We start from the raw sequence: 25,928 nt of genomic DNA, 5'->3' as shown, positions 1-25,928 counted from the left end.
CAGAAACCCAAAGAGATCCTTCACTTTTATTGTTTTTTTCTGACATGAAGCCAATCAGCTGGATATTAAATGCTGATGTGACATAACCAAGCAGCCACACCAGCATAGAATTGTAAATACAGAAAATTCAATGCAAGATATTTATTTCTGGAAGTAAATTCATGCAAAAGAATTCACTCTCAATGTTCTCCTTTGCAATATCATATCACAAAAATACATGTAAATATATTATATTTTAATAACCAGAAACATTTATGAAAAAATACCCTTTTGAAGAGATTTTTTTTAAATGCCAAAAACAAGTAATCCAAAATTGGCTGCTTCTTCCAAATGCAAAGACAGGTAAACGATCATCATATAGTAAGAAGGCTCTGTCGAGATCTCCCATCTCCATCCATTTTTCTGTTGAAAATGTACACATAGGTTACAATGTGGCCAGATAAAGCAAACAGCGATGCGGAATATCCTCTGTCTGATTAGATTTTGTTGAGTTCACAAATTTATTTCCGCCAGGTTGTTGTTGGTCACCGCGGGCGACGGCTTGCTTTTCAGCCCCTCCGTCCCGCACTTGGACGTGTCCAGGAAGAGCAGGCGGGGGGCGCACAGGCTCAGGACAATCCGCTTGTACTCCTTGCGAAAGTTTTGGTTGAGCAGCCCGTAGACGACGGCGTTGAGGCAACTGTTGAAGTAGGCCATGAAGTAGCTGGTGACGAAGAGCCACTCGGGGATGAGGGGAGCCACCCTCAGTGGGTCGATGGCCACCGCCAGGCCGATAAAGTTGAGCGGCGCCCAGCAAACTGCGAACAAGACAAACACCACAAACATGGTCAGGAAGTTGCGCAGGTCGCCGGGCTTGACCTTCTGCTTGCCGTCCGGCTTGACCCGATGCTTTACCTGGATCACCAAAACCCAGATGCGCAGGTAGCAGAAGGACACCACCAGCAGCGGGATGAGGAAGTGGACGAGCACCACGGTGATGGTGTAGTACGAGCTGACCGTCTGCGCGAAGGTGCAGGAGAAGACCCGCGGGTCGTACTGCAGGGAGCCCACGAAGAAGTTGGGCACGGTGGCGATGGCGGTCAGGGCCCAGGTGAGGCACAGGTAGCAGCAGGTGTTGCGGATGCTGTAGAGCCGGTCGTACTGCAGGCTGTGGCAGATGTAGCAGTAGCGGTTGATGGCGATGGCGGTGATGTTGAAGATGGAGCCGATGACGCTTAGCCCCATGATGAAGCCGCTGATCTGGCAGTGGGTGTCTCCCATGGTCCAGTCGTTGTGGAATATGGCGGTGAGCACCAGGGGGTAGGGGTACACCGCCACCACCAGGTCCGCCACGGACAGGCTGATCACAAAGATGTTCCCTGTGGAGAGGGAAGGGTACATATGAGTGTGAGTGAGCAGGCCACTCAGGAGGCTAATAAGCCATTTATTTAAAATAACAGAATAAAGGCTTTTCTTCATCTGCAACCAATTTATGCCCAACCGAAAATCCAATTCTAAATGCAAAGCCACTGAACGTGGAATATTTGTCAAAAATGTATTAATCTGACCTACTGTGTTATATTAAGAATTGTTATGAACAATTCTCTCTATATGGGCTGTAGTGGCAAGAAGAATAAAAAACTGAAGTTTTATAACACCATGGAAGAATTCATTGCAGGCATTTAATGCATTGGATTTTTGGGCATTGAAACCAAAACCCCCCTACGCTTGGCTACGACCCCCCCCATAGTCTGTTCTGGCACAGTTTGATTTGAGTATCGAGTATTGACATACTACAAGTATCTTGGATAACAGACACATGTTGCAATGAAAATTTGTTTTATTTTTATTGAATGCCCCTTGTAGTGTACCCAGGATATAATAGCACATATGATTCTTGAGGTCAAGACCAGAGTCATGTCCTTTACAGGGGACAAAAATGAATTGCTGGATCTTAGGAGGGTATTTTGATGTGCATCCATGTCCTGCCAGGAGTTTTACTAACGTCTAAAGCACAAAGTGATACAGGGCTGAGCTTTCTAGCCAGCAGGACTGGGAGGTATAAAGCTCTCAATGCACTCAGGGATTATGGGTATCAAATCAGATCCGATTACCAGCTGAGTCCCTAAATGTATTAATGTGATTCTGGAATATATTTTGATGCAATGGATTAAATCCATTTATCACTACAGTTCAAGCTGTCAGTGAGCTCAGTTCCATTTGCAAAGACTTTGAGGGCAGGGGTGGTTTAGTTCATATACATAGGGAGTGACACAGATATCATTCCCATTATAAACCACTGGGCTGATTTTCTAAAGCGGTGTGTAATTTATTTTTCTTGGGATAATATTTCGTTTTCTTTCCTGGTAGGGATTTAGTGTAAAACTTGCGAAGCCTTTCAGTGACCAAGTTGTTCATTTTTTCTTTTTTCCGTTTTTTGAACAAGACTTTCTCCAAAAGGGTCAATCATAAGACAACACCTACCAACATCACAAGATAAGAAGCTCTAACAGAGCTGTTATTACTTTGGCGCTGAAACTGCAGCCTTATGGCTGATGGAGAGGATGCATTGTTTGTAAAATAAATAATATGTTTTTTAAGCAGTGTGTTTGTTTGTGTGTGTGTGTGTGTTTGTGCTGAACAGACTCTGCATTTGGATAAAGATCAACCACTAACAGGGGGTTACTTGGTGGGGGTGTCCAGAGATGTTACATGGAGTCATGGCAGGAATCTGGGCAGCGTAGCACCATGAAAGAGAAAACTTTGAGCACTCATGCAGACATGTGGAGGACCACCCCCTGTGGTAGCATCGCTGCAAAGACTCCTTCCTGTCAGATTCTGTTATAAAATGCCTCCAACTGCACAGACATAGCAGCATAAGACGATGAGATCAGGTCACTCAGACCCTCAAGGCTTGTCATACACGCTGGACATTGAATGCGCGCTTTGTGCTTAAAAAGCAAAAACAACTTTCCCAGGCCGGATTTTCCGAATCGTCATGGTGAGGTCCGCAACAGCGCCAACGTGGGTGCGTAATCAGAGTGCTGCAGGCTTGGGGCGTAGGTGAGGGTAATTCAGTTCAGATTAACCAAAACCCTAAATATAGCATGCAAAACAAAGAACAAGCGTGTTTGAGGCAAACTCAATTAATGACGTATATTTTCCATTGGAAAACATTTTGTTTGCATTCATTTTTTTCATCTGTTCTCACACACGTGGGGGGGTTCATTTGGATTCAAAGGAACTGGGTCACCAAGAGATGATGGAGGGGGAAAGGTCTTATGAAGTGTTCTGCTCATATGAAGTGTTCCGTGTGCATCACACATCAATGGCTCTATGAGACTCTTTGATAATAAATAAAATATAAATATCAGAAATATTAACAACAACACATTAAATATGAATATTATTTACAGAGATTTCTTTCTTCTGTTGATTATTAGAATTACATGGTGAGGTCACAAAACCAGCAATGTGGTTCTGATCTGCATTTTGAAATCAGTTCCAAGAGGCACAAGGATGGAGTCTCAAAGTAGTCAACACAGGTTGTTTTACATTTTTTAAAAATGATCAGTTTCCTTAGTTAGGAACACCCAAACGTACTTCTAGGCCTGTTCCTCCACTGCAACATTCTCATTCAGTTCAAGAGTCCACAGACTAGAATGACTAGAACACTTCTCTGCACTGTTCCAATCCAGAACTTCGCTGCTTAAGCCATCAGGTAATAGGCTGACAGCGGTTACCCAACAAACAAGAAGAGAAATCCCTTGCACAGTAAGATGGACAGCCGAACAAAAACCTCCACCCCTAGGTGGCACTGTGACTACCTACCGCCACCTCAGTGCACCTGCAGCGCTGCGTCACTCAGCACTACTCAATACCACAGGAGTGAAATTCTCTTTGTGCAAGAGAACTCCTACAGTGGAAACTGCACAACAGAAGTAAGGAGATAATTAAGAAGATGGTTTGCGCGCTTGGATTTCCGCCATAATCTTTATGGCAACGATTTATCATTGCAATGATTTTTATGGCTGGGAGCAGAAAGCATTTACAGTAGCTGTGAGTGAGCTTGGCATGAAACGCATGCTGTGGAAAAAGACGGTCAGTAGTAGGGTTGCCAGGTGCTCAGCTTTGAACCGAAATAGCTGGTTTTTAAAATAGTTGTACAGGTCCAGTGTATGATATTGACTGGACAATATAAATGTTCGCTCTGAATGTCTGATTGAAATTTGACCCAAAAGAATTTTCCCGATCCATGATCCCAAAATGTGGTCATATTACTGATATACCTTCACCACCAATAGGGCTAGCAGTCTGTCTCTGATATTAATAAACAAACATTTTTTTTTAAAGTTTTTCTTTTTATAGCTCAATTCCATACCTCATAAATGATACATTTTTGATTCTATTTTATTTTGGTCTCCATAAAATATATTAGGCTTTGCCAAGGACTCTTTGCAGTCCCTGAACCCCATTCTGCAAACCCTGCTTTAGGCTGTTTGGCTCTGGAGGAGTGTGTAGGATGTATGTTCAATGCAGGGCTCTCTCTCTCTCTCTCTCTCTCTCACACACATGATTCCCATGCTTTGTGAAGATGGCAACATTCCGACATGCACATGTGCAAATCCTTCCATTTTTGTAGTGAGCACTCCTTCTCTCTTTCGCCTTCTCCTGCTGGAGCAGCAATGGTTGTAGTGTCGCTTGAGGTTCCACAACATGACAACCCAGTTATTATTACAGTCCACCGTACTGACGAGCCTGAGGGAGACAGCTGTGAACGATACTGACGATAAGCCAGGCAAACCACAGCAAAGCCCTGTTTTCCTATCATCTGATCTGGAAACTGGGCATCCCACTAGGCCCACATTGTCACTCAGGAATGAAATTCTTTTCAGATGGTCTGACGAAACAACAAAGGGCCACAGGGCCAGTTACATGATATATATTTTTGGAAACATTAGCAAGCATTGCTTTCAAATATAGCCTGTTCACTTTGTGAGAGCTAAGACAGCCGATACTGTTTGTTGTACCTTGGCCTCATTTTGATATCAATACTTGTAACAGCAGGCCTAGGTTTTTCCAGTTTTCTTTCATGACTTATACCTAGTGCTTTGTATATGTGAGTAACTTGGCATTTCTGTACACCGTACACTGTTTATGTTGAGATGATATGACAGAATGTAAGGCTGTTGAACAATACAACCCCCCCCCCCCCCCCGCAAAAAAAAAAAAAAAAAATTAGAAAAGCTATGTAATGAAATGTAACTAGCATTATAGTTTCAGAGTGCCCCAGAACAACTGTTAGAACTACCACTGACTATGTATACCAGTAAATACACGTTTATAGCACAACGCTGCCCAAAAGGACTGCAACATGACAACGCAGTGCTGTTGGGCAGTGTTTTCTTGATGCACACAGAATTGTGAAAGTTCGATGCTTCGGGCAGGGCAAGCTGATTTGTGCGAGGTGACCGGGCCGCTCGTCTCATGGAACTGAAGGCCCTGAGTGTGCGAACCTCCAGCGTTTCTCAGGACGCTGACGCAAACGTGGATCCCTCAGAGCCGCGGCGTGTCCAGGATGTGGCTTCAGTCCAGAGTCTGAGAATCCTCTCCACCGCATCGTTTACTTCCTCCCCTCAGCTCCTCATGCATTTGTGACCTCAGCGCTAAGGACGGCTGGGAAAACTGGGGAGAGTACTGGATGTTTCGCCCACATGTTTCTTCATTTTCATCACGTTCTTCTCATCTCATTCTATGTACTTTTTGTTCTACGTCTTCCTTCTCCTTCCTCTGTTTTACTAGTAGTGACAGGGGTGTAGTAGGATTGGACACCTGCCGGCTTATATACCTGGTTGCGTTTCATTCTAAGCCCAAACTTTTATTTAGGAAAATGAAAGTTGGTGATGGCCCTCAAATCGACATCAACAAATCGACAGCGTTCTTGCAAGGTCAACAAAAAGTGTAAATAAATGGCTGTGGTCATACTGCACTCTCCCATCTTAATCATCAGTGTTCATTCGTCATAGTTACTGCTGACACAGCATGCTCGCGCGGCCTTGAGACTCATCCAGCCTGTAGAGTCTCTCGGATTTATTTCAGACCACCCCCCCCACACACACACCCACACACACACACATCTCCATGCATTTCATCATTATTCCCAGTGAAAGTGCATATTCCTGTTTTCCAACAATATAAAATGGAAAATTAACATCCAAAGACTCACCATACAAGCAATAGTGGGGTGAATAATTGCAGTTCAGTTGGGTTTACAGTTCCTGGAGTTTACAACCATGGCTCCAGGCCTGAGCCTTCTCTATGTGGTTGCTCTATGACTTGGACAAATAAAACTTTCAAATTTTTATAAACCGCTATAAAATATTGATGTACAAATTAGACTGGGCATTATATTAGCTCCCCTCAGCCACAAAGACCACTTAACTCTGGTGTCAAGCTGTGGTAGCACATAGCTACACGCACGTGCATGCGCACGCACTAAACATTTATGAGGAAAGCAGCATGATGCAGTTCTCTACACGGGAACACAGGTTATGGGCCTCGGAGCCTCCGTGCAACAGCTTTACTGTGCGATTTGTCAGCAGGACCTCGCTCTGTTCTTCAGCACACCAGAAGGTCTGCCTCTGAGGCTGTGTGTGCGTGTGTGTGTGTGCGTGTGTGTGTGTGTGTGCATGTGTGTGTGTTTGCGTGTGTACGGTGAGTGTGCGTGTGTGTGTGTGTGTGTGTGTGTGCATGTGTGTGTGTTTGCGTGTGTACGGTGAGTGTGCGTGTGTGTGTGTGTGTGTGTACGTGAGAAAGCATAAACTGGATGGTGAAACACGCACCACTTTCCACTGGGACACTAAAGCATGCTTCTGTCCAGAATGTTCTGGCATGGCTTCCGCCCCGCCCCGGGTGCTGTCCTCAGCAGACCTGTAAGGACACTCAGCCAGGTCATTGCTTCAATGCAGATATTTTCATGCCATGCTTCCACGAGCACTTTAAATATACGGTATACGCGTCTAACATTTCATTTACAGCCATATGTCAACCTTTCCATTGTAATTTTATTTTTTAATTATGAATTTACAGTAGAACCACGTTTCAGGAGTACTGAAGCAGAAATGTTCTTGCTTAACCACACAATTAAAGCACTGATGGGAACCTGAGGAGGAATTCGCCGCGGAGGATGTATCTGTGAGACGGGCGGACCGACGGGACTGTGTGAAGGCATGGGGTCTGCTGGGACTCATGAGTGCAGTGAAGCATGAATGAAGGTTTTTATTCATGTCACAGTCGCTCCTGTGTTTCCCCACATAAACGCTTCCCCTTCGCTCGGTCTTACGCAAGCGGCCCATCGAAGCCGTGTCACGGTTCTGTCAGCTACCGTCAGCTGACGCATGGCAGGGATAAACAGAGTCCCCCAGCAGAGCCAAGCGTAGCCAAGCGGGGGGGCGGGGGGGTGGAGCTGGAGTTCCTGCACTCTCTGGACAACCAGGGGCCATGTGGGAGGAGTTTCAGTATTCACCAGAGAATCCCTACAGAGGTCATGTGGCTGTTCCCAATTGTGCCCACAGTTGATGGTAAAGTCTGTCTACAATGTCTATGAAATGTGGATCAAACACATGATGGGAAATGTATTACAAATTGCAGAGAACAGTTCAGTATAGCATAACTGTATTCAATTGAATTCATGTATTTATTTTAAAAATAAATATAAGTACATTTGATAATTTATGTATGTAATGTATTTAAGTCTTTCTCTGTGATTATGTCTATTTTAAAGAGGTATAATGAAAATGAACATTCTCCCAAAAATTTTATTCCCATTTCAATGTGTTCCAATTGCACATTTTAAATAATTCCTTTGATAAATGATCTTTAATGTTAAAGTGTGAATAATGAATAATTGTTAAGGAAAATTCCATATCGCTCACCAATAAAAATGCAAGTGATGCCACAGGCAATGTACATTTCCTGACTCCAGGCATCATGAATTGGTTTCTTTTCACCCACATTCAAGACACATTTGACAAATAAACCTCAAAAATCACACTATGAAAGCACAGAACGATGTGTACATGTTTAGGTGGCTGTTACATTTAGATAAAAAGGCACCGTAATCCACACAGCGCTGAGAATTTAACGTTTCTTCCGTCTGCCTGATACACTGAAGTTGTCTATTGAAACAGTACAGATGTAGCCCAAGGATAGAGTGAGTCTTCATGTGTGTAGCCTCAAAATAAATGAAAGACACAGTTACAAAACTTTATTGTAACTTAATCCTACTGGTAGGTCATTGTTTCAATGGGGCATAGACAAGGCAAAAGGAACATAGAGATAAAGATCTGCACTTGAAATAGATTTGAGTCAGCAGGAGAGGGAATGGCCACAAAGATGTAATACACTCTCCAGGTCCAACCCCCAAAGGAAGGAAATTGAAGCGGTCAGTTATAGGTCTGTAAATAACAACAACATTTAGTGATATCTTTAAAACATTGCCATTTTCAAAATGCCAAAAAGCGACTGTGTGCATTGTGCACTTGCCTAGCAATGGCTATGGGCACTCACCCACAAAATGACATTGTTAACATTGCTTCTACAATCAAGCATACAAACTGAAACTTTGATTATGGTCAGATAGCTAAAACTTTTCATGGTCATGGACCATAACACAGTTGATGTGGTGCCTTACAAGGGGATTCAGTTTGATAGAAGATATCAGGGAATGGGGATTGATATCTCAGGCCACTGAGTTAGATCACACCAGTCTGTGACTGCATAAGGACAGCACTTGAGTCCTATTTGATTTATTTTGCCAATATCTTTGCTGATCTACATGGAAGAACAAATCAGTGTAATTTGCTAACATTATACTAAAGTAGCAATGATAGCTGGCTTTATCTATGATGCGTCCCTATTCAGAACAGCGACAAAGGCGTGATTGTTTCCCACCTTGCTGGTTCCGTCTATGTGCCGATGACGTGTTATTGACTGCACCTGCACCAGTCCCCAGATTTAGCCTATATGTCCAAGCCTCTTTCAGTAGATTAAAATATACAGCTCTGTCTGGTGGATAATTAAAATCATTACTTTTCTCTGAAAGAGGGGCGGAATGTTAGGCGATCCCAAATAGAATTAATCTTTTTAATCAGTAAGCTTGATCAACGTGAATGTGTAATGAAGAATAATCAATCATTGGCTATTCATTGACATTCCTAATTCAAACACACATTCATCCAAAACATAGACAAAGTAATATCAAAGTTTATATTGAACAAACAAAACATGCCGAATAATAAAGGAATTATTACAGAGGCCTTGGTCATCAGGAGAAACTGCTGCACTTTTACCTTTATTTATCTCCTAGTGGCTGCAAGAATGGTAAATGGACTGCATTTATATAGCGCTTTTATCCAAAGTGCTTTACAATTGATGCCTCTCATTCAACAGAGCATTTAGGGGTTAGGTGTCTTGCTCAGGGAGACTTCGACACGCCCAGGGCGGGGATCAAACCGACAACCCTCCGACTGCCAGACAACCACTCTTACCTCCTGAGCTATGTCACCCCATAGAACACAGCTAAATTTTGAAAGGGCTTGTCGCACGACTTTTTCCCTACTAGCATTTATGTTCTTCACTCAGGATCTGGTCTCAGGTTTGAAAGCATTTTGGCAGGCTTGTCCTCTCCTAGCAAATACGGCAAATCACTCTTTTGACCCCATACTTGATGACTGATATATGAAAGGAGTTAATAACTTTAAGGATCTGTTTATGGACAAGGTGCTTCCATCTTTCCAGCAGTTACAAAGTATCAAAGATCAACGATTTTAAACCAACCTGATGAATTAAACCCTTTGACAACATTTTTAGGTATTATAGATCATAATCTAGTGAAACTCAGTTTAGAATGAAACAAAGTCATCTGTCATTCTTGGGCATGAAGGCTATCAAGGATAAAGTGCATCAAGGTACAGAGTCCCCCCCATATAACAATAAATATATTTTTATAACACAAAGCTCTCTAAAACTACTGACAGCGTAAAAAAAATAGCACAGTCCAGGTCTCTTAAATTCAGAGGAAACATAAAATCACCTCAGAAGCAGCAGGTTAATGTATTTGTTTCAGTTCAGTTAATGCTTCCATTTTGCTGGACAAAATAGATTTAAAAAATAAAGCAAAACTTTAAAACAAGCTGAGCATTCGTTCTGACCTTGGTTTTCATAAAAAGCACTGAATGGCTAAGGCAAAATAAATCACAATCCAGTTTGCTTAAATTAAGCAGGATATTACCAGTCTTCCAGAAATGTCAGTCAATATTTTGTTTCATTACCAGGAAAACTAGCAAGCAAGTCTCTCACATGTTTCAGAGGAAAGGAGGTGCTTGCCTATAATCCATGCAGAGTGAGCCCATCTGAAAATGGCTTGTTATTCCAAATTGGTGGCAAATGAAGCATTCTCAGTCCAGAGATTCTTATCAAGAATACTTTTACTAACATTTTCAAATGTTTGACAAAACACCAGCAATGTATTTTTATTAATTATAATGCAGTTATTACTGCTTTATTAAACATAAGTAAACAATACATACATACATACATACATACATACTTACATACTATTCATAGTTCTGTGCAAATTTTCCAGGACTGAATCTGTAAATTCCAAGTTCCTTCTCTTTGACATTTAGTAACATATATACATAAGTGTTCTTTACATTTTATTCTAAAAGGATAGTTCACTCAATATCTGTCTTAATATATTTTCTTCAATTGGGAATTTGAACACCTATAAAACTGAACAATTTACTATATCACAATCTTCTTAGGATCACAACCATCTTAAGCAGGACATTCATTTCATTAACATGAAATGAAGACAAAGCTTTTCTACACTGTATAGGTCACTTCCACTAAAATTGCTCATTACAAAAATGCAAGGATTTGCACATATGCCTGTCGGAATGTTGCCATGTTCACAAAGCATGGGAATCATGTGAGAGAGAGAGAGAGAGAGAGAGAGAGAGAGAGAGAACCCGGAATAGGACATATATCCTTCACACTCCTCCACAGCCGAACAGTCTAAAGCAGGATTCGCAAAATGGGGTTCAGGGACCCCAAAGGGTCATTGGCAAAGCCTAATACATATTATGGAGATCCATATATGGAATAGGAAATGTACCATTGACACACTGCTTACTATATACCAAGGTTGACTGCATACAAAGCATATCATCATATTTATGAAACTCTGGTTGCTCTTGTCAGAGTCTTAAAACTTGTCATTTCACCTTTAAAAAATGAGGACATTTGTTTTCTTTAACCATTTACCCATGGAACAGCAGAGGAACTGTATTCTATAGTTACGCAAGACATGCAAGTTTAATGGCTCCAGTGAAGCAAACTCCTGCCCCTGCTCCCTGAACAACGTCCTCTCCATGAGATGAGGTCGTTAAAATGCGGTTAAATATTTACTTTTCCACAATGGCTGCCGACAGAGAAACATACTTTTCTTTATTTGGTCCACAATTATTTAGTCATAAAAGTACTGGTAAATCTCATAACCCTGGCACACCCATGGAGACATTAACCACTGCAGAACATTTAGACTGACATTCGTTCTGTATGTCAGATGACAGAAACCTTTGATTTACCTCTTTTCTCATGGCTCATGTCTAAGTGAAAGGAACTTGGGCATTTCCATGAGAAAACAACCCCGGGGGGGGGGGGGGGGGGGGGGATCATAAGCAGTACAAAGATGAAGTGGTAAAAAGTGATCAGATTCACAGCACTGTAAGCTTTACAAATGCAGCATGCAGGTAAAATTTCAGACTGAAATAAATTAATGTATAAATATCATCTGTATTGTGTCTAAAAAATACAATTCTCAGAAACAGCCAAAAACAGTCTGTTTTTCATATACCAAAGACTATTATGATTATATCATTTGGGCTTTTGAACCTGCTATTTGGGTTAATGAGTATAAAACTTTGACAGCCAGATTAGAACTTTCAAATGTGAAAATGACAACAACAAAAAAGAACATAGGTATGAGGATTTTGTCCAGATGCCTATTGTAAGAACATCTTACTGAGCAGAACAGTCCAGTCCATATTGGTTTGTCACTTGTGACAATAAATACAGTATTTTAAAAAAGTAAATAAAATAAAGAACCTGGTTACCTGTCTGTATATGTAGCCTAATCATGTGTCATGCAGCCAGATCAAAACAGCTGAATTCATGACAGTCTTCCCCGGTTTATGATAGTGAGAAATGTACAGTGAGGTGACTGTGAGAGAATGCAGGCCACGTGTTTGATTACCTAATGTGCCAACAGGGCTTTTAAACGGAAGAGGTGTTGTCAACCCCACCCAAACAAATGGAGTCTAAATTTATGTTTCCAGGCAGCCAGACAAATTTGATTCAGTGAGGTCTGAGAAAAAAAGACTGGTGGAACTTTATTTGAATTTATAATATATGAAGGTAAAACAGACAGAAACCTGCGTGTGTCTAACCGTGGCACCACACTGATGTGTGTATGTTTTACGTCCTGTAGATTGCTGAAAGCAAACATGCTGCTGTCCATCAGGGCATATCTGGAGGACTCCGGATTAATTTGAAACTTTATCAGCTTCGGAAGCAAACACATTCGACTTCATCAGTGTCAGTCTGCCAAGACCTGCCTGCCATCCTTTTACATAAATTACATTTCCATATTTGGTGGAAGAGCTTAACTCACACAAAAACTGGTTGGAACAAGTGCAGAAGTGAAGGCATGTGGGGGGGCTGAGGGATTAACTGAACCCCAAAGCCAATCGCCCACAAATTCAGAGCCAACTGCCCCCGAACCTAGTCACCGGCCAGCAAATTTCACCCATAGCTTGAAACTAGCTATCGTCACCTTAAAAATTCCTCAAGCTGTGAGAAAAGAGAATAGTAATTATAACAAAGAGCCAGGTTGTGAAAACGCCTCCTTGTCAGAAAGCAAAACTGGAGGTAGGACTCAAATCAGTCGCTCCACAAACACCCCCCACCCCAACTCCCAGCCCCTCCACACCATGAGATGCAGAGGAAAAGGTGATCCAACTTGGAAACCATCCCATTGTTAGCAAGGGTCTCAGCTTTTCACAGCAGACCAATTGGTCTTAAATTGCATGCAGCACTCACTTTTCCAAGTTCTCAACTTTGCATATTTATAGATGGATTACAGAGACTCCTGTTGGACATCCAAGGAGCTAAAGACAAATTATAGACAGCTGAAGAGAACTATGCATGTAGTTGCTTCTCTGTCTAAGCTCTCAATCGCCCTCTGCATCATGAGGTAGGAAGTCTATACCACAGCAGCACAGTGGAGACTTGAAAAACTTTCTGGAACTTTCTGGAACTCCCATAAGTACCCATGCACTATACTGTGACCTCCAGATAGCTCCTGACACTTATTTGCAATAAAATATAAAAGTATACACATTGTATCCTAAAGACTCAGACTACCTACTGCAAGCATTTTTACATTAACAGCAAAACAACATGGTGGGTGGCCAAAACTCTGTCTTTGTGTTACATTTTATACCATAAAGCCCCTCCTAACACTGTGGAAGATATTACCCACCAGGCCATTTGTTCACATAATGTGTGCAGATCACATTGTAATTTCTGTGTGTTTACTGAAGTTACGTGAACCTGGGTCGGTCAGGTCACCTGTACCTGCTGTGGAAACAATATCCTGGCAGGAGGACAATAAAGTGTCCATCTACTTATCCATCTATTATAAATATCCATCTTCTGGATCATTCCAACCAGTGGTGGTTTGCGATTTTAACTTGTGAGGTGGTAGAGTCAGTAACTTTTAGGCATCATATATCTCAGCCTGATCTCATATTTTATTTGTTTGGCTCAGTTAACAGAACTTTTCATTGGCAGACAACTCGCATTTGCTTAAACACAACTGATGTAGTTTCGGTTATTTATCTCCTTCACGTAATGCAAAACAGCTTGAAAAAAAACTGACATTGATTTATCATTATAGAGACTCTGGGTGGGTCTCCCTGTAATTTCATACAGCTTTGGATGAAGTCCTAGTATGACTTGCTAACACCATTAAGAAAAGCCCAGCACTTCCCAAAGTCTGCACAGGTTAAATGATCTGTACTTCATAAGGATTCCCTGGATATGGGCACACAGAATGAAGAATAACTATCCATGTGTGCACACTATCAGTGGCCACATGACATGCTACATAAAGAAAAATAAAGCTACTGGAATGTAAAGTTAGGAGAATGGTAATTACTGTTGACTGATGCAGTTAATTCAGCTAATGAATTGCTTGAGGGCAAAGCATTTTTTATTTATTTTGAGAGTACAAAGACAGCACAGAATGATTATGAATGAAATATCCGATGTAGCAGTTAATTATGTCCCACGCATTGGAGATCAATCATTCAATAATTTCACTGTACTCCGGTGGTCATTATATAGGTCAAGTGCACAAGAATGAAAATGGCGACTTCCAAAGTTCTCAAAATGCCAGGTTTTTGAAACCATTTGTCTTTGCATCTCTTTGCTAAATGAAAGCGGCGCCTGTTATGCCCTGCTAAACTGCCAGATCATCACATTCAATTATGTCATCCAAGCTGAAGCTGATTTAATGTGGTATGCGGTCCACCTACAGGAGATCGTTTGAGTATCAGCTGAGTGCACGATTGATCCACACCACCATTGAACTAGTGGTGTACACACTGCCAGTGGCCACAAACAAACTGTTAATACATTTTTTATTTGTTAATTTTGATTTACTTGAGTGTACTTGAGAAGTAAATATGCATAGTAGGGAAGCAACTTGACATGAAAGCTTGATATGAACTAATGAACACGTTGGGAAAAGATGCTGTTCATAACTCAGAATACCCTCTTTTGGGACATCATGGTTGGCTCCCTCCCTCCCCAGTACATTTTGTACAAGACATGATTGTGTGAATAAAATCAGGACAAAACTTTCAGCCAGCCATCGAACAGACATTTGTACCATGTGATACAATACTTTCCTGAGACAACAACAACCTCTTTTTAGCACATAGTAGAACCCTTTAAAAACAAACTCTGTTCAGCACATAAAGAACCCTTTAGCTAAGAGCAGCTAATGTGCCTTCACAATCAGTTAAGTAATGACAGACTGCTGTTGCTTGGATCTTGAGCCATGGCTGTTGCCATTGGTAACACTGTAACTTTGGGTACCAGACATATAATATTAAATTATCTGTTCATCTGGCCTTTACTGAGGGCAATCTACATTGTTTACAGTAACATCATCCATGTATGCAGTCTCCTGTACCTAGTCAAGCATACAGTAGCAGTGCTCAGTGTGAGATATAAACCCACAACCCTCTAGTTACAAACGGTGGATACCAACATTTCTCAGCCACAAGAATTCACTGACTGCACTCATCTGGTGCAGTCATGGGGGATTGAGGAAAGGGCATCCATTATAACTACCACCTCACTTCCACCCTGTCCAGCATTCTAAAGCTATTTGCATGCACAGCCTTGCAATTTCTGCAAGATTATGGAACTACCCCACCACTCACACAGACCTGCCATTTTTCCACCAGAGGAGTGAATCATGACATTCAGATCTCCAGAAAATGAATGCTGAGACTAAATAACACATTTGGCTTCTGGCAGACCAAACTCATGATTTTACCCGTTCATGCGCAAAATGCATGCCACTAGTGCAGAATATTACAGTTTAGTCGTCTATAAAATAAGGAGTAGCTATTAATCATCAGAAGCAGGGACAATCTGTCTGGTCACATGCAAATATGTGTCAAAGTCATGTCTACAGTTTGTCCCTGGAAAAGGTGTTCATTATGATATCCATGCGCATAGTATAGTTGTCTTTTCACCTGCATCACAGACACACTGTTGTAATAGTAGAGAAACGGCTCAATTTTTCAGGAAGGCACACGAAATTATGGGTTTTAAGATAACGCTCACGCAGTTTAAAGCAGGGCGGATCATTCAATCGGCGCAATGGTGGGTGTGACGGAATGAAAGTCAACAATCCACTCTGTTTAGGAAACTGAAATTCCCCGCAGAGATGACAGGATGACATCTCTCAAATCAACAGGCATTCTGCCTCAGTCAACCTGTGATTACAAAGCCAACAGGCAAATTGAATGCATTATTCATGAGAGCCCCGTGAATGTTCCCATTCACATCAAACGGGATAAATCACCGCTACTGAACCCCCTACCAAACCCCAGACTTTTGTCTTAGTTCGAACTAAAGGCATTAATGGACTTCCTCCAACTATGATATGAGAACACTCATGATGTTATGAGCATACAGTAATATTATTATAGAATCTGTGATTGTTAATGTCAGCCAATATATGGGCAGTCACAATGTATCATTACTCATAATCTTTAATCATAAAGCACACTGTAGTCATAATGTATGTGAGTTCTTACACATCACTTCAAGAGTTATCGCTTCCAAAATAATTTGTATAAACAAAGAACAAAATAAGTCCCGATGCTCACGCGAAGAACAGCCCAAGTCAACTACTATTTGGAGCATGATCTAATTTATACTCATTATTTCTGCTGGACATATGCACAGACAGGAGAAATGATGCATAGCAAGTAAAGTTAAGCTTCAATTTGATTCAAACTTCGATGATTCTGAACTGCCTCCAGTGATCGTTTTAATTTACCATTATGCCTAGACCCATTTTATTTAAATTGATTTTCAATGGCGCAGTCGTAGGCTATTCAACTTTCTGGAAATGAGTTACAAAGCCTCTTCACATTTTTATAATTGTAGAGAGCAATGCGAATATGTTTTATAAAGTGTCATCACCATACCTGCATTTCTCAGCTTCTTGTTTCTAAACACTGACAAAATAACCAGCAGATTCCCCAGTATGTCAACGATGATGGTAAATATCAGCACGCTGGCCAGCGCTGTTGTCACACCAGCGGACGAGGTCTGCGCCGTGAAGCTGCTCTCATTCGGACCGTGGGGTAGACAATCAACGCAGCTGACGTTGTCCTCAAACTCCATATTCACAAATGCGACGCCCCGCGAAAACCAACTTTTTAGATAATATAAATATATTCATTGAGCTGACTGAATTAGTCCGAATACCGAAAACTTTTCGCCATGGACACATATTAATGAAGACTGCGGGTGGAAGCAGCAGTCTGCTGCCGTGTAGTAGCTTAGACACCAGGCAAGCCAATGTTTAATTGCTCGTAAGTAGGGTTAAATAATTATTGCCGACTTATTTTATTTGTTTAAGTCTGGGTGCACGTCCGCCCGCTGTGTCTTCGTCCGCTTTTCTTGAACGTGCCCACAGACATAGATAATTAGCCAATTTAACAGGAACGGTGACCGTCATTGAAGTAAAATCCTTTGCTGACGGATGAATTAAAATCAATGTGAGGTGGTTGTGATGATTAGATTGGTAAAAGCAAGGTATTTAAAAATGCTCGTATTGTCTCCTCTATCTTGAAAATGTGCGGGGTGTTTTTTTTTTTTTCTTGAGAAGTTGATGGATAAACCGACAGACGAAAGTCCAATCGCTGGTAACGCAAACCGGAGGTCCCAAGACGGTGAGTAGGCTATCACGCCCACCAACGATCGGCTTAAAAAGCAGCGATATATCAACCACTTGGGTGTTTTGTGGTGCTCTGGAAATTCGAACCGCCTGTTCTTGTCGGCATTTTAGACACCTATCAAAAGGCTTCAAGACTATGTTTTCGGGTCGTTGTTTTGTAAAACTAACCACAGTATCTCAACCCCCTCCGTGCAAGACTGTGACTTGTGCAGCTCACGCCTTGATTGGAAAGGGGGAAATAGCCCATTGCGCCACTCAGCCAATCGCCGCTGTTACTTGAACTGGGATAATTCTGCACTTTCCATTTTACGGTGAAATTAACTCGCCCATAGCCTACATTTTGGGAATTACATTTTTTATGAACCAACTCCGTGTGAAAACAACAAAAGAAAGCACAGTCGGCATTCCACCGGTCAAATACCTCCTTTAAACAGCAAATAATATAGTCCTCTAATTTACTGTAACTGTACTATAGGCCTATGTGTCAAATGTGACCATGCAAATGTCTCAATGTCACCCATTTTCTTTTCATATGGAAAATTTTATTTATATTTTTATGTGAAAAAAGCCAATCACATGTGAAAATGTCCAGTTCATATGTCACATTTTCTTTTCACGTTATTATTTTAATAAATGTTAAATCCACATATGAAATTGTGATTTTCACATATGAAAAGGCAAATTTCACGTGATTATTTCGTAGGGGTAGTTCCCTACTGCGTGTGAATAAGGTCGGCAAATAAATTGCCATAATAAAAGTTATGTAGCGTGCAGTTAAAATGTCATATCAGTCACCCTGAAAATGTATCGACACCTAGAAAGCTCAGCGCTGAGCTCCATCTCAATTAGACCGTTTGTCTCTCTCTCTGTCACCTCCTCTGTCTCATAATTAACTGAAATAACTGCCTGTGCTAATCAATTCATTTGTGTCAATTTGTGTCAGGCTCCAGAAAACTCGTTGCTGTCTAAATGTCCCCCCTTGTGGCAAGTTCGCGCCTTCCACTCGACTGTGGAAGGCAGTGCCATATTTATTCTGTTACAAAATGCAATGGGGTGGTAGGGAGCTCCCATATATTTTGTCCCGAGCCAGAGCCAGAGCCAGAGCCCGAGCCCGAGACCGAGCCAGAGCCAGAGCCCGAGCCAGAGCCAGCCGTTCGTTCATCCGTGACGTACCGGTCTGAGGGCCGTCTGACCTTGCCCTCGCATCGCGTTCTCTTAAAACATCCCCCCCCCCCCCCCCCCCCCCCTTGAGTAGTGAATGTGAAGAACCATATTCAGGACTGTCAGGATTATCCATTAAGTATATGTCTAATGGAAAAATAATGTGCTAGACACCAGGAGACCTTTAAAACAAGTGGGAAGAGTTCCTTTCTGTAGCCTGTTCAGTGTGTCAAGGATTCATGAGGCAGGCACAGGGAGTGGTAACAGCAAGCTTAATTTAGCCACAGTCAATAAGTCTAATAAGTACCATTGCGTTATCAATTTTACTCAAACACATTCTAATGATTCATTTGTCCATTTAGAAATACCCCACCCCTCCCCCTCACAGTAACTACATTACAAAAATAATTTCACAGCACAGGGAGTTTAAAAATGAGCACTTCTGCCTTGTTTGAACTACTGTTCTTAAATTTAGCAAACACTGGAACATATAATCAAAGCCTCTTACTCAGCTACACCATACAATTCAGCAAATATTTTCCTGTAAAAAAAATAAAAGCTTCCCCACTTTATATTTATGGGTCTCTGCTGACATCTAGTGTTTATGAACAGAATTACACTTTTCAGGATTAATTTCCTCAATTTGTAACCCCTTCTTTCGTTTACAAGATAAAGATACATCCCAATTGAAAAAAACTTTACTGCAACAACAAATTCACCATTGTACAAACTCCCCAGGTGCTTCAAAGACATAAAAATAAATGAACACTCTGGAGATGGCATTTTTCAAATTTATTAGAGGAGGACAATTATGAGGAAAGAGGCTTACATGAATTCTTTAACTTTTTCTTTAAAAATGCACAAAAAGTATCAAACTATCACTGTACAATGTGGGTGGAGGGGGGGGTCACTACGGAAGCAGGTCTTAGCAGGGCCGAGTGTACAACGCATCCCATACAAAACAGCTGCGGCAGAGGCGTCTTCCAGGACACCGAAGTTTAAAAATTGTACAGGCAGAGTTCGTTAAAAAAAAAGAGACAAAGGAGAGGGGAAAAAAAAAAACCCACTACATGAAAGGTGAACGGCGGCCGGGTCCTAGCCCCCCCTTTCCTCAGTATCTGCGGCGCTTGTTGGGGCCAAAGTCAGCGGGCCCAGGGGGACCCCTGGGGAACCCCGGCTGGGCCCCGGGCAGGGCATTGTTGCCCACGCCTTCCAGGGGGAAGCGTTCATGCTGTGCCTAGGAGAGGGGGGCAGGGCGGGGGTGGAGGGATTGAGTGATGGAAAGAGAGAAGAGATGTAAAAATGCAAGTTATGATGCAATACATTAGGAGGCAGACTATAGACAGATGGCATTGCCCAGGCCAGCCTATGAAGGGAATTGCAGCCATTTTTGAAGCCAGCAATGACAAGGAGGCCGATCCTTTTCTTTGCGGCTGTTATCGCAATGTGCTCACCATTATTGGGTTGGCATCAGTTGGCATGGCGCCCGCTCCGCTGGCCAGATTTGCTGCACCCATAGGGGCTCTGTTCATACCCATGCCTTGCCCTGGAACACACACACACACACACACAGTGAGTGTACACGGACACGCACACACACACACGACTTATAAAAACAGTCAAACTTCCACACACTTACCTGCCATGTGCATTCTCACCTCTTGCTCCCTCTGAAGGACACAACGACAGACCAAGTTAGCCATCAGTTATTCATAAAAGCGAACTGTTTATACAGCACAAAAAATAAACCAACGCTCAGTATTTACATTCTGTCTTATCTACATGTCTTTGCTTGTTTAAAAAAAATAATTGAACGGGGAGAGTTCAATGTGACATCACAAAGTTACCTGAGCAGCTCCAAAGTTTATTTGAAGATCAGTAGAAACGAAAGCATTTATATCCTCTCATACAATCTTTTGTGATAAAGGAGAAACACAGCCACTACAGAAAGTTCACTGCCTGCAGTGTTTCAGTGAACAACCCAGTCACATAATCAAATTAAATATGACCCATTTTTGGAGACCCATGGGCTCCTGAAACGCTGGTCTGAAGCGGGTTTTGAGGGGATGCTGGGAAGGAGAGTTCTATGGGGAGACTCACATTTTCGGGGAACCCAGGCTTGAAGCCCTCTTGCCGACGGGCCATCTCCTCCTCGCGCCTCCTGCGCTCCTCCTCCTGCCGCAGCTCCATCTGCTTCCTCTTCTGCATCTCCTGGTTATGCATCTCCTCCATCCGGCGGAGCTCCTCCTGCCTCCTCAGCAAATCTGAGAGCGAGAGAGAGAGGCTCACACCAGGGCACGGACGCGTTTGAGCAACACACACACACACACACACACACACACCTCCTTCTCTTCTCAGGTTGGAGACAGTGCATCGCACACCAGTGTGTGTTCACACATGAAAACAGCTCCGCTTCCTTTCCTTAGGTTCAAGAGACCACGTATCATCTTCACTCACAACCAACAGCCTCCCTTCAAACCGATTCAGCTAATTTCTATGACAAATAATTATAGTTTCACCCAACTGTTACTAAAATTTACTTCACACTGCATTTCATTTATAATACTAAAACCCAGCCACAGGGACAGGTCAGTTTAGGAAAGGGGAGAATAACCAGTGGCTCAGGAGAGTTTAGGGGAGAGTTTCAGGCTTCCCTGGTGGGTTCCTGGGGGCTCACCTTGTCTCATGAGCATGACCTGGTGCTCGTGCTGGGCAGCCTCCAGCTCCGCCTCCAGCTTCTCCCGCGCCTCCTTGATGTTGCGGTCCACCTGGTCGTACTGCTGCTTCTCCATGTCCATCAGGGCCTTCCAGCGCATGGCGTACTCGTACTCGAACGAGCCGGGCTGCGCGAAGCGCGGGGGCTGCTCCCGCTCCCTGTTAAACATCGCGCTGTTTAAAACCACTCCCACACTGCCCAACGGCCACTCCCACACTGCCCAACGGCCACTCCCACACTGCCCAACGGCCACTCCCACACTGCCCAACGGCCACTCCCACACTGCCCAATAAAATATCCCCACTTCCTGTGACTCATTCCAGCGCTGCACTCACTTGTGAAACTGCTGGTTCTTGTTGATGAGCCTCTCCGGCAGACCTTCTTCCTCATCATACTGCTCCAGAGGCTCCACAGTCACAGGCCTCGGGAAGCTAAGAGACACGGATTTAACACGCAACACGGATTAAGCACACGACAAACCTAATGCGCAACACAAGAGGAACATCCGTTTTATTTAAAGTGTCTTACTGCATCAAACGCTTCATTTACCTTTGATGTCTTATGACGCAGACACATAAACCAATATGATATAAAGTCATTTCTAAAAGCCAAGCACTAAGGCAGTTTATAGGGTAAGTTTATAGAGCTGCGCCCCTTATCAGACCCCCAAAGGAAAACAAACTGTTCACGGTGCTGACAGGGAGACGACAGGGTTTCATAAAGAGACAGCGTCATTCTTCCATTACTGCCCTGTTCTGCTGTCTCTACTGAATTCTCCCACAACTACAGAGTTGAAATAGCATCATGTAAACCTTAGGGTTTTTCATATACCGTGTAATCATGCTTAGTGTTGTTGGCAATCCGATGTCATGGGGAACAAGTTGCTGTCATTGATGGTGTGGTACACTTGGCGCTGAATAAAGATCTTGGAACACTGTGATCATTAAAATGGTCGTGCAAACGCCTTTATCTAATTATCTTCACTGGCATCGTTGCCTGCTTTCTGTTGTCAGGATTGCAAAGCTGAATGCCGTTGTCATTTTATGACATAAGGCCAAAATAATGACAGAGTAAGGAGAATAGCAAAATAACAAATCCATTCTGGCTCAAATCTGGAGAGAAAAACCGGAAGCAGTCAGTACAGTTTCCATTGAGAAAATGGCGATTATGGACACATTCATCTAAATACCACCATAAATCGATTACTCCTGAGATACAGGTGTGCATGTGAACGCAGTTCGGACAGCCGTGGCAGTCGGGGGCGTAGAAGCCGCACACTCACGCGGTGAGCAGGAAGGCCCCGCCGGAGCAGCGGTCCAGCGCCTTCCGGGCCGGGGGCTTGGCGGTGAACTCCACGATGCCCTTGCCCGTGGGGCGGCCGCGGTCGTCCACGATGACGATGGCGCGCTCCACCTGGCCGAACACGGAGAAGGCCTCCTCCAGCAGCTCGTTGGAGATGTTCTGCGGCAGGTTGCGCACCGACAGGGCCGAGCCCTGGGTGGCGAAGCGCACGCGCAGCTGCCGCCCGTTGAAGGGCGCGTCGTCCAGCTCCACCCGCGCGATCTCCGCCAGGGTCCGCGTCTCCTGGGGACCGGGACAAAGATCGCACGGTGAGGACTGACCCCGGAAAACCGCGAGGCTTCATTTTGATACGTGGAGACCTGCATGTTTTCCCCCCATCTGTTAATTACTTATGATGACTGGATTCTCTGAAAATGGGTGGCAACATAGCATAGCCATTAGGGAACTGATGGTGTACCCTTACACAAGGTAGGCAGCTGGGCATCTCAATGAAGCAAGTCAGGTTGTTTAGATTGACTGCATGCTATAGACCAAGGTGTGCCAGTGGCTCTGGTTAAGAGCTCCCACTAAATGCAATAGAAGGTAATTAAGCTTATAAAGGAAGTTCAGGAGTGGCCGTGCACGTTGTCCAGATTCACACTGCGAAATCGGCTTTGATCGCCCTGTGCAACTCACCAGCCTCACGAATCCGAAGCCTCTGTCCTTATTGATGAATATCTCGGACGGTTTGCCGTACTTGGAGAAGAGAGCGTCCACCTCCTCCTCCGTGGTCCCGGCCGGGAGGTTGCCCACAAACAGCCGGCTGCGTTGCGTGTAAGTCTTCTCGCCCGGTTTCCTGAAGGCCTGGAGATCTATCGTGATGGCAGAGTCTGCGGAGATGAAGAGGCATCATTAGGGCACTCTAAAATAGACCGCCCCAGTCTAGACAAGTCGGACATTCAAATATTATTTATTAAGGGGTGAAAAAAAACGAATGTTCTGTAAAACGAGAAAATCATTTTACATTCTGACTTGTGGGTATCACTCTGAGCTAAGGGGAGTGAAAACCTCTACCATCTAGCAAATGCTACTGGATGACTAGAACAAGCCAATATCACTAGTGTGTGAATCACTTTGAAAAAATGTGTCAGAAAATAAACTGGAACATAATATGAATGTTAAACTAACGAAGCCAAAGCTGCTCCCATTTAGCTTGCCTCGTTAATGACGACACTGTTTGCAAGCTCTATCCCTCGCTAGATTTATACTCACAGCCTTCTACCCAACAGTCTTATTGGTCAAAGGCTTCGTTTCTCTGAAACGGACACGCTTAGGCCACATTATTTCTTTGACTTTTCAAGTCGGCATTAACGTTTTCTCTTTTTGAAAATTAAAGATGGACAGGATTTTCATAAATGCAAAAGTAATCTATGAAAAAAAGTCACTGCAGTGAGTGTCATCACCAAAACTTTACAATAGAAAATACTCCGTTCTTTTGATCGCATGTTCTTGCCCAGTAAAACAAACTCCACATGCTCTGTACCAAATGGAAATTTAGGAAACCTAAGCCACGTCAGTAATGGACCTCTGCTTCAAAGCCAATCACTCAAGAGATTCAAATCTGAAGTATTGAAAATGCCTAGGAATCGGTCAACTTAAAAGCAAAGCACCAAAATGAATATTCAACCAACACCGCCTTGCAGATGTTTTTCAGTGACTGTTAGGACTCAGTTCTAGTTACATGTTGGATTTTTTTACTGATCGCCAGATGGCTTAAAGGGTTTGCAAATCACCCAGGTACAGGACGAAAATTTTACAACATATTGGAAATTAATGACACCCTGTACGGGGATCTGTATCTGGAATTCTCGTAACTATTGATAGAAACTTCACTTTCCTGTGCATAATACTACTTATTTCGTTTTTTTTTTCGAACACAACACTAATCCCCTCTCGTTGACGTTGAATCCTTCCATCTCGAGCCTAGGTCAAGTGTCAATAGTCACTATCTTTTTTCATTTAAGCCTATTTATAATAATCTTTAAGCGAGTGATGTTTTATTTTTTGACGGTTGATTGTATTTTTTACTGCCAATGGTAACTGCGGCGTGTAGGTAATAAACGTATGTTGGCTACTTATGTCACCAACATTTTTCAACATTAGAGCATCCCAGTTCAGTGTCTTACTTCCGTCTGGCTGTTTGCTGGTTTCTGCGTGTTGCCCGTTGCTGTCGGGGCCTCGTCTTTGATGGGGTGGTGGGCCATGGTGTCTCGGGGGGCCATGGTTGTGCTGTTCAGGACGGGGGCCTCTGTTGCCTTGCATCCTGCGGCGCTTAGATCAGAGAAATAAATTAAACATAACAGTAACATTAGCGAAGTAGTGCCACTTATCTATAAGCATCTCCGTGGGGACTGGGCTTATTGTTAAGCACATCTAAGATACCGGGCCATTGTGAAGAATCTTCCCCTATTCTTAAACAAAGAGTCCGTGCACGGTTGGTAGCGAACACCAGCTAGCCAGCTGGATTCGAGCTTATCGCAGTAGTTAGCAGTCTCACTTCGGCCTTATCTCGCGCGGTTTGGGCTATTGCTTGTTGCTTTCCATTTATAGCTATATAGGGAAACATACAACTTTCTGCGAAACATTGCAGCTAGGTTACCATCACACATAACAAAGCATTGCATATTCAAAAGCATCCACAACTAAGCTAATGTAATGTTAAAGAGCTCGCTAAGCAGCCATTTGGCTGATTCACTAATTTACATTTGCAAGTAAGATAGCAACCTCGCTAGTTTTCTACGAATCACTCATTAGTATTTTCTAGAATTATAGGGTTAGGTAAACAAACGCATTTAAAATTTCTAGCATACATGCGCAGCTAGATTCACGAGCTTCCCAGCATTGATTTCCCTCCGGTTAGCTGGCTAACTAGCATTAGCTAGCCAATTGTACTTCCTGAAGTGTAAGAATAACTAAAATTAGCTAGCTGATAAGCTAGCCAAAATTAAAGCATTGGGGAACGTACCTTAGGAGTAGAATTGGCAACAAAAATGCACTATTCTTCCCTTTCAAAAATAATTAAACAATCAATGGGCGACTCAGAAAATGTACCGTAGCCTGCTTTGACCGAAAGAAAGAGGGCTTGACTGAAACATCAACCTACCTTGATAGAAACCA

The 25,928-nt window shown here is 42.9% G+C and overlaps 2 protein-coding genes across 3 annotated transcripts; both read right to left on the bottom strand.

Moving 5' to 3' along the window:
- Window positions 1-26: 26 nt before the first annotated feature.
- LOC118223897 (melatonin receptor type 1C-like) lies at window positions 27-17,739 on the bottom strand. Its single transcript, XM_035410956.1, has 2 exons — window positions 16,839-17,739; window positions 27-1,358 (listed from the first exon to the last, which is right to left on the bottom strand). Exons 1-2 carry the CDS (start codon window positions 17,035-17,037, stop codon window positions 493-495), a joined length of 1,065 nt encoding a protein of 354 aa, XP_035266847.1. The 5' UTR covers window positions 17,038-17,739; the 3' UTR covers window positions 27-492.
- Window positions 17,740-19,531: 1,792 nt separating this feature from the next.
- On the bottom strand, window positions 19,532-25,928 carry LOC118224313 (non-POU domain-containing octamer-binding protein-like). Of its 2 annotated transcripts, none has more exons than XM_035411728.1 (10): window positions 25,777-25,928; window positions 24,938-25,082; window positions 23,448-23,641; window positions 22,753-23,054; window positions 21,806-21,901; window positions 21,432-21,628; window positions 20,855-21,018; window positions 20,394-20,424; window positions 20,209-20,300; window positions 19,532-19,991 (listed from the first exon to the last, which is right to left on the bottom strand). In XM_035411728.1, exons 2-10 carry the CDS (start codon window positions 25,071-25,073, stop codon window positions 19,866-19,868), a joined length of 1,338 nt encoding a protein of 445 aa, XP_035267619.1. In that variant the 5' UTR covers window positions 25,074-25,082; window positions 25,777-25,928; the 3' UTR covers window positions 19,532-19,865. The 2 variants fall into 2 exon arrangements, with proteins under 2 accessions (XP_035267619.1, XP_035267620.1); XM_035411729.1 differs by having other exon boundaries at window positions 24,938-25,074; window positions 25,777-25,908.

This window comes from Anguilla anguilla, chromosome 3 (genome assembly GCF_013347855.1).
Source record: "Anguilla anguilla isolate fAngAng1 chromosome 3, fAngAng1.pri, whole genome shotgun sequence".
In the NCBI taxonomy this organism is placed as follows: Eukaryota; Metazoa; Chordata; class Actinopteri; order Anguilliformes; family Anguillidae; genus Anguilla; species Anguilla anguilla.
The sequence above is the reverse complement of the archived record's forward strand: the minus strand, read 5'-3'. Positions and strand labels throughout refer to the sequence as shown.